This window comes from Notamacropus eugenii, chromosome 2 (genome assembly GCF_028372415.1).
Source record: "Notamacropus eugenii isolate mMacEug1 chromosome 2, mMacEug1.pri_v2, whole genome shotgun sequence".
Taxonomy (NCBI): domain Eukaryota; kingdom Metazoa; phylum Chordata; class Mammalia; order Diprotodontia; family Macropodidae; genus Notamacropus; species Notamacropus eugenii.
The window spans coordinates 277,724,720-277,733,139 of NC_092873.1; the positions used below are offsets into that span (position 1 = coordinate 277,724,720).

Here is an 8,420-nt window from a genome sequence, read left to right on the forward strand (position 1 = left end):
CAGTCTAGTGAAGCCTATGGATCTCTTCTCAGAATAATATTTTTAAATGCATCAAATAACATATATTAGATTTCAAAGGAAGTCAAAAGTTAGTGAAAATAAAGACATACTTTTTCTTCATCCAAGTTAATGAACTCTTGAGATCTATCTGTGATATTTGCTGATCCCAGGTCAAGAATCCTTACTAAAGCAATAGGGAGCTCCTGGAAACTTTGGATATATACAAAGAAGTGTTTTAGGAAGGTTAAACTGGCAGTATGTGAGGCAGTGTGGCATAGTGGATGGAGAACTAGCCTCTGAGTCAGAAAGACCTGAATTCAGGTCTCACTTTTGATGCAGACTGGCTGAGTGATACTGGACAAGTCACTTACCTTCTTGGTATTCAAGAAAACTAACTCTTCAAGACTTTAAACTACATAGCACATGGGGAACTATGTTGGTAGTAGGATGCCCATATCCCAATGAAATCATAACCTATAAAAAACATTGGTAGCATCGTAAGGATAGGCTGGAGTAAGCAGTAACCAGCTATGGGGAAAATAAACTATTGTACCCATCCAGACAAGAGATGATGCAATTTGTCTGTGTGCACCCGTCCAATGTGTCTATAATTATACTAACAGATAATTGCTAAATTACCATCCATCTCTCCTTTGAAATTAACAAAGCTCTCAAATGCAACTCGAGACACATCTGAGAACTCTGTTTCCCCTGTTTTTAAAGTTAGTGTTTGAGTTTGTGATGTTTATGTATGGTTTTGTGCATTGTAAAAGTTTGTCATTAAAGGGAACTCTGTGACAGATGTGAACTAACCGTTACTTTAAAACGAGAAACTTTTCATTTTTTCCTGCAAACTCATAACATTCTAGAAGCTAGGGGTCTGATGTTTTCTTCTTCTAACCTTCTTCTGACTCATTCAGGTAGAGGGTGTGTACGCCAATAGAAACTAGACAGCAGGGGAAGATATGTTTCTTCACATCTACTAAAGAGCTAGTACATAGGATCACAGGATCTTAAGGAAAGTAAATATGGCTAGTAGCTGTTTATCAGCTGAATAGAGGTATAATGTTTTTGCTACCTACATATGTTTTATCTGGACTCTGCCCATGTTCTTAGAAGGTTAAAGTGGAGAGAGGGGGTGAGTCTGTTCCTCTTCAGCTTTGACTTTCTTACCAGGTAGAGTGATGAAAGAAGAGACGATCTTCCTGCTGTTTGGGGGATTGAGAGGGCCCCTGGCTGGAGAGTAAGCCTGAGTTTTCCTTTCTTTGGAGTTTCTAGGCATTGACTCCGCCCCCAAACTCCTGTAATTCTTTTTATTTAAATACATTGATTGTAATCCATCCACTGTCCAATCCAAAAGGGTACAGGAGAGGGAGGGAGAAAGAAGAGGAAGAGAGACCTACAGACAAAGGGAGAGACCTGCAGAGACAGAAATAGAGATTGAGTCAGAGAAGGAGAGGGAGAGACAGAGATAAAAGAAATAGACACAGAGACAGAAAAGGCGAATGACATGGGAAGGGGAGAGGAGAAAACAGGATGACAAGAATATGAGACCTGGATGAGAGACCAAATTTAGCCCAATCTTCTCATTTTATAGATAAGGACATTGAGGGCCAGAGAGGTAAAGGGATTTGTTGACCTGTCCAAGACTCTTGCCTCTACAACCCACTTTCTCTGATCTTGACCTTTATCCCACTTTAGACAGACATGGAAATACCCCCTTCCATCCCCCTCCGTTCTTCCCATCATCCCGAGCTATCCCTCTTTCCTCTCATTTCCCATTTCTCTTGTGACGCGATGCTATGGCATTCCACTCAACAAGAGCCAATTTTTTTTTTCCCTCTGCCCACAATCTCTGCCCCTCCTCCCCTCCCCAAGATGCTCACTCTATCCAGCCTCAAAAGAGAACTGGTGGTGAATGTGGCGAAAAGAGAAAGGGAGATGAGGGACATTCTTCGGGTCCTGCCTATCCAGCTTGCCTGAACCAAAGACCACTTTGACATCCCCCTCTCTCCCAGACCCTCCCCACTTTTCTCCCAAGCGCGGGCCCTGGCTTCTTAGAAGCTTCTCTCTGATTCCCAGGGCTTCCCTTCCTATACCCTGTGGTTACTCCCCAGGGACCCAGAAACCGGACCTTGGTTAATAGTCTCTTGGGGGCGGGTATGGGGAAGGGAGGAGAAGAAGCAGAGGAGAGGAGAGGAGAGGAGAGGACAGAAGAGGAGAGGAGAGGAGAGGACAGAAGAGGAGAGGAGAGGAGAGAAGGTTGCGTGGAAATGACTTCTGGGAGAGAGTGAGAATGTGGAGGGGAGCTGGGAGGAGGCTGGAAGGAAGCAGTCTAGGGGTTTGCTTAGGACAAGCCAGTGTTAGGCATCCAAACACATAGAAAAAAGAGAAGTTTTCCAAAGCTCTCAGACTTCTCCCTCCCCCACTCTCTTTTCAAAAGAGTAGCGGGGATGAATAAGCTCCACCGCCCGGGAGCAGCGTCTTGGCAGCTAAAGGACCGTGATTTATACATTATAGCTACAAGGGGGCCCCCAGGCTCCTCCTACTGAGCTAGGTCTGGTTGGTGGTTTGCGTCCCCCTCCTCTCGGTTTCCCCTCCCATCCACCCAGCTCCTTTCCTGGAGAGTCCGGAGTGACTATTCAGATCCAGAGGAGCCCCAGCTGCCTGAGGAGGGGGTGAAAGATTAGATACGTTAACCCCTCCCAGTCCCTCCCTAAACCAGCAGCAGAAGAAAACACATACACGCCAGTGAGACTACCAGTACAGTTAGTTGAGCTCTCTGGATTGGGCTCTATCTCCTGCCTGCACCTCCCGGACTGGCCAGAACGCGCTTAGCTGGAGAGCGAGGAGAAGGAGGGGGGGGACCCCTTGGTAAAGGAAGTTTGGTAGCGAGGCTTGAATTCATTCTGGGGCAGCAAGATGCCAAGCACGAGCTCCTGCCGACCAGAAGCATTTAAAAACGAACTTTGTCCTGCCTGAGCGAGGTAAGAGCTCCGAGGAGCAACGTGGACTAGGGGAAGACGGGAGGGAGCCCAGGTCTTGAATGGGCTTTGATCGCAAACTGTGGAAAGCAAACTTTGGCTTTGGATATGAAGTTTTAAAATGTGCACGCATGCATTATCGTAGTTATTATTAATATCGAAAACTCCATATGTGAGCGATTATCTCCCCTAGGAACGCAAATCAGACAGGCTGACCCTGCTGACTCTCTTACCTGCCTCAAGTTTTGGAGGCGTTTATAGATGTGATTTGCAAGAGTTTAAGGGGTGCCAAATCGAAATTGGACGAAAGGCTGGAAAAGTCCGCGGGTGGTCAGCCGAGAGGAAGGAAAAGGGGGAGAGGGTCATTGTTGAAAACCCAATAGACAACGCTTGCAGAAAAAGTGCTAAAAAGAATATCCACTTGCTCTGTACGGCGTCCCATTGCAGAATTCGTTGGGGAGGACAGGGGTGTCAACGAAGTGCGTGCAGAGAAATCTCTGCTGATCCAAGATAGTTACTACGTTAAATCTTAAAGGGTCCATTTGTTACCCAGTTACTACTGCTGCTACATTGCCTTTAGCATATTAAGGAATTTCACTTTCTAGTTTTGTGATATCGCCTTGGTCTTTTTCCTCCTCACTTTCTGGTTCATTGAAAGAGGGGACCCTCTTTTTTTTACAGAGGTGGTGGTGGGAGATTATTTATGGTATACATTGTAATCTGTTAAAGCGTTTAGTTATTTGACTTTCTTGAAAATCGTTTTGCGGTGGAACATCAGAACTTGACGACCTGCGTTGTCATTCTAACTATAACATGTTTTTTTAAACCAGAAAAAAATGTTAAAAAAACTTATGCAATCTATTTATTAGTTATCTCAAACTTTGAGGTCTGCTGAATTCCCTTTGTTATGAATGGGTTTCACTAAGTTCCTTTAAGTCTATTTGTACTGCCCTACTGCTGCTTTCAAAGGTTGCGCAAAAAGGGGGAGGGGGAGCTTCATTTTAAGTTTTAAGCTTTCCTGTTTACCGCTTAGGTTGCTGTTGGCCTCGCTTCGCACACCTCACTGGAGCCTCACGCTGGTGATCTTCACTGCACACCTGCTTCTAGAGGATGCTATTAATAGAGTGAAAAGAGTGATTTAGTTTATGAGCTGATTTTCTTGAGAAATTCATACATAACAATTCGGCAGTCGTTTCTCCTTTTTAGGAAGGGGAGGGGACAGTACTCCCCTCCCCTCCTCCCCACCCCAACCCTCGGTTTCTAAACTTGAGGTTTAATTGCCCGCATTGGAGTTGAGTGAGATGGCGAGTGAAGCAGCTGAAAGTGTGTGTCGGGGGGGAGAGGAAGGGCTTACCCAGGGAGGGACTCAGGAGAGGTCTGGAGTAATTGGAAATGCAGTATGATCCACCACAAGCATCTCCAAGTTTAGTTTAAAAAGTCTTCCCTAATACATTCTGTCTAGTTTTGGCGGGGGTGGGGGTGGAGGGAGGGAGGAAAATGCAGGATTTTTTTCGGTTTGGAGAAAATTGAGGACTTTTCTTTTTGCAAAAGTTGGACATTCGATTCCTTGTAGGTTTTTACCCCCTTTCTCTTCTCTCTGAACATAGATAGAGCCACAACTGTAGCTCGAATGAATTATGCCAACGTAATGTGCCTCTTTCCCCCCCTGACTCTCTCCTCTTTGTGCCTTGTTTAGGGCCGAGGTCTTCGAGGCCCCATCAGCAGGGGAAGGGCTACAGAAAAGACTGGCCACCGCTCCCTGTACCAGCCGGTGGTACAAGCCTTGCTCGACTTTGCCCTCTAGCGTCCAGTTGGGGAGGCGACGCATAGGGCTACTGCAGGCCTTTCTCCCAGAATCATGGGCTCCACCAGTGTGCCGTCGGTCAAGGCCATTCCCAGCTTGGTCTCTGACTATGTCAACTATGACATCATCATCAAGCATTACAACTACACGGGAAAGCTGAACTCCAGCGCGGAGAGCGGCCTCAAAGTGACTTCGGTGTTATTCATCCTCATCTGCTGCTTCATTATCCTGGAGAACATTTTCGTGCTCCTGACCATCTGGAAAACCAAGAAGTTCCACCGGCCCATGTACTATTTCATTGGAAACTTAGCCCTGTCGGACCTGCTGGCCGGGGTGGCCTATACAGCCAACCTCCTTCTCTCCGGGGCCACCACCTACAAACTCACTCCAGCGCAGTGGTTCCTGCGGGAGGGTAGTATGTTCGTGGCCCTGTCGGCCTCCGTGTTCAGCTTGCTGGCCATTGCCATCGAGCGCTACATCACCATGCTAAAGATGAAGCTACACAACGGGAGCAACAGTTTCCGCTCCTTCCTGCTCATCAGCGCCTGCTGGGTCATCTCGCTGATCCTGGGGGGGCTGCCCATCATGGGTTGGAACTGCATTGGCTACTTACAAAGCTGCTCCACCGTGCTGCCCCTCTACCACAAGCACTATATCCTTTTCTGCACCACAGTTTTCACCCTGCTCCTCCTCTCCATCGTCATCCTCTACTGCCGGATCTATTCCCTGGTCAGGACTCGGAGCCGTCGGCTGACCTTCCGCAAGAACATTTCTAAGGCCAGCAGGAGCTCCGAGAAATCACTTGCGCTCCTCAAGACGGTCATCATCGTCTTGAGCGCTTTCATTGCCTGTTGGTCTCCACTTTTCATCTTGCTCCTTCTGGACGTGGGCTGCAAGGTGAATACGTGTAAAATCCTCTACAAGGCTGAGTATTTCTTGGTGTTGGCGGTGCTCAACTCGGCCACCAACCCCATCATTTACACGCTGACCAACAAGGAGATGCGGCGGGCATTCGTGCGCATCATGTCTTGCTGCAAGTGCCCTAGCGGGGACTCGGGGGCCAAGTTCAAGCGACCCATCATTGGCGGCATGGAGTTCAGCCGCAGCAAATCAGATAATTCTTCCCACCCGCAAAAGGACGACGGCGACAACCCGGAGACTATCATGTCCTCTGGGAACGTTAATTCCTCTTCCTAAACCTGAACTCTGCTGCAGGCCTACAGGGGTGCTGTGCTGACGCCTCCCCCTCCCAATCCCACACTTTGTTGGAAAAGTTCTAGGGTGCAATCCAACCCCACCCCAACCCGGGTGGTGCCGCAGGGCCCTAGGAAGCAAGGGAGGGAGGGAAGGAAGGAAGAGCCAAAAGAGCCAGCGTGTTGGTGCTGGTGGGCGGTGGGGAGTTTTGGTCCACGCGAACAATGCCCCGGGAAGGGTGGAGCTCTGTCCCAGAGAGACAGATTGTCCTGGCTCGCAATACATTTCCTCCTTGGAACTTGTTTTGACTTTGCACTGAGTCTGACTAAGGTCTAACATTGTCAGGCTCCTGAAGGTTTCAGTTGGCTACTTCTTGAAGTCTTGATCAATGTCCCTATGTGAAAGCGTCTGTTTGGGTCTTTGGGTGTTCCTTTGTTGAGAGTGGGAAACTAGAAAGAGAAGTTGGTTTCCTCTGCCCTAGTTTCTGTCAAGGTGGTTTGTATGCTCCCCCCCTCCCTTTCCCAGGTGTCTCTCCCTTTCCATGCACCTCTAACCCTGTTGTATCTCCACTCCTCCACCCTTCCTCCACTGTTCCTCACTCCAAGATTTTCCATTCCTTGTATTAACTCCTTGGTTTCCACGAGAGGAGGAGGGGAGGGGAGCACACCATCTCTGGGCCAGCTGCAGTAGTAGAACCCCTACACTCACCTGTGAGGAAGCTGAGACTGCTTTTAAATGTCACAGAATTTCGGTGGCTGAGTCCAAAGTTCCCGCTTTAGCCTGAGCTAAAGCTAAAATTTGATTGGAGCCAGGTTTGCTGTTTTGTTGTTGGGTGCCATTTTTTGATGTCTCTTAATGACATGAGTTGCCTTATCCTAGCTTCTGTGGTTGAAAGCTGGAGGAAGGAGATCCAGTTTATCTAAATATTAGTTTGAGGCTGATTATTTTGAGACTCCAACCTTTGACCTCGGTGTCTTGGAAAGGTTAAAAAAACTGACAGAAATAGAAGTGTCCTTTTGAGTTCTATAATCCACCAGTATCTCTCTCTGACTTCTAAATGCCCCTGCCTAACCCTTGGCATATCTGTTCTTTGGCACTTATGTTGATGCCTTGTTGTGTTTCAGAGGGTTCCTCAGCTTTTGAACGGAGAAGTGTTGGTGTCTGATCGATCTGTGTTCAGATTTCCTTTCCATGTTCTTTGAATGTATTTGTTTCTGCATTTTTGTTTTACTGGATTTTTTTTTTCTAACCTGTGTTAACAGAATTGAATGTGTACATGTGTTAACAAGATGCAGGTCTCCTGTGCCCTAGAGCATTACTGTAACAGACAGGGACACTTCAGGTAGCTCCCTCTGAATTTCCCATTACTATACAAATACTGGGAAGGTGTAGAAACTTGGTTTTGTAAAAAGCGTAAAATAAAGATATCTCTTTGTCTCTGTAGTATGGTTTTCAGTGCAATTAAAATGAAGATTTTCTTGTTTTGTTTTGTTTTTAAGATAGTATTTAAAAGATGTCTGACTTTTATGATTCAATTTGCACATAGCTTTATCTACTTTTAAACATTAATAAACTGATTTTTAAAAAAAACAATCCTATTACCATTCCATGATTTTTAAAAACATGTTTATTATTTTAATATAAAATTTATGGTAAAGCTTTAGTCATTACTTCTTTTAAAAATCTTTATATTGATAATTTGGGGCATAAAAAAAAATTGTGGTTCTCTCAGAAACCACGAAATCTTCTGCAGGAAGAGAAACTTCAATATGTTAACAATGAAGAGCAGAAAAGAATGAGATAATTACCGACCTTGAAAATACCACAGTAGCAAAAGTCATGCATTTTAATGAATTGTTGGGGATTTGAAAAACGAAATATGCTTAAAAAAAACTTGTCAGGAGCTGTGATTTGATTGGTGTAATACAGAACTCCCTCCAACAATGTAGATCCCCAAGTATCCTACAATTTATAATCTTAGAGAGTTGCTTTAGGACACTGTGACCCCCTGATCACATAGTGATGTTAGGTTGTACTTGAACCTGGGTCTTCTTGATCTGAGGACAATTCTTTATCAAGTAGGTTGGGGATTCTTAATCTTTTTTTTTTTTTTTTGTCTCATGGATCACTTTGGCAGTCTGGTAAAACTTAGGAATCTCTTCTCAAAATAACATCTAAAAATACATAAAATTAAATATGTGGGATTACAAAGGTAAGCAATTACATTGAAATTCAATTATTAAAATATTAAAAAGAAAAGTTCATGGAACCCAGGCTAATAACCCCTGTTCTAGGTCATTCTGCCTCTCAAAAAATGTATGATGACATTTAAGACTAGGCAAGTTAAACACATCAGTGCTACAGTTAAATCTGGTTATAAAGGAATGACATCCAGCTGAATAGTTTTAAATTTATTTGGGGTATAAATAGTAGGGAGT

General features: G+C 45.2%; 1 protein-coding gene across 2 annotated transcripts; it reads left to right on the forward strand.

The window, feature by feature from the left end:
- The first annotated feature begins 2,607 nt into the window (after positions 1 to 2,607).
- S1PR1 (sphingosine-1-phosphate receptor 1) lies at positions 2,608 to 7,575 on the forward strand. Of its 2 annotated transcripts, none has more exons than XM_072644152.1 (2): positions 2,608 to 2,987; positions 4,681 to 7,575. In XM_072644152.1, exon 2 carries the CDS (start codon positions 4,843 to 4,845, stop codon positions 5,983 to 5,985), a length of 1,143 nt encoding a protein of 380 aa, XP_072500253.1. In that variant the 5' UTR covers positions 2,608 to 2,987; positions 4,681 to 4,842; the 3' UTR covers positions 5,986 to 7,575. The 2 variants fall into 2 exon arrangements, with proteins under 2 accessions (XP_072500253.1, XP_072500254.1); XM_072644153.1 differs by lacking the exon at positions 2,608 to 2,987 and adding an exon at positions 3,018 to 4,307.
- Positions 7,576 to 8,420: the final 845 nt, after the last annotated feature.

Bases quoted from the DNA above. Each gene is read 5' to 3' on its own strand.
- S1PR1 (XM_072644152.1), top strand. From the start codon at position 4,843: ATGGGCTCCACCAGTGTGCCGTCGGTCAAGGCCATTCCCAGCTTGGTC.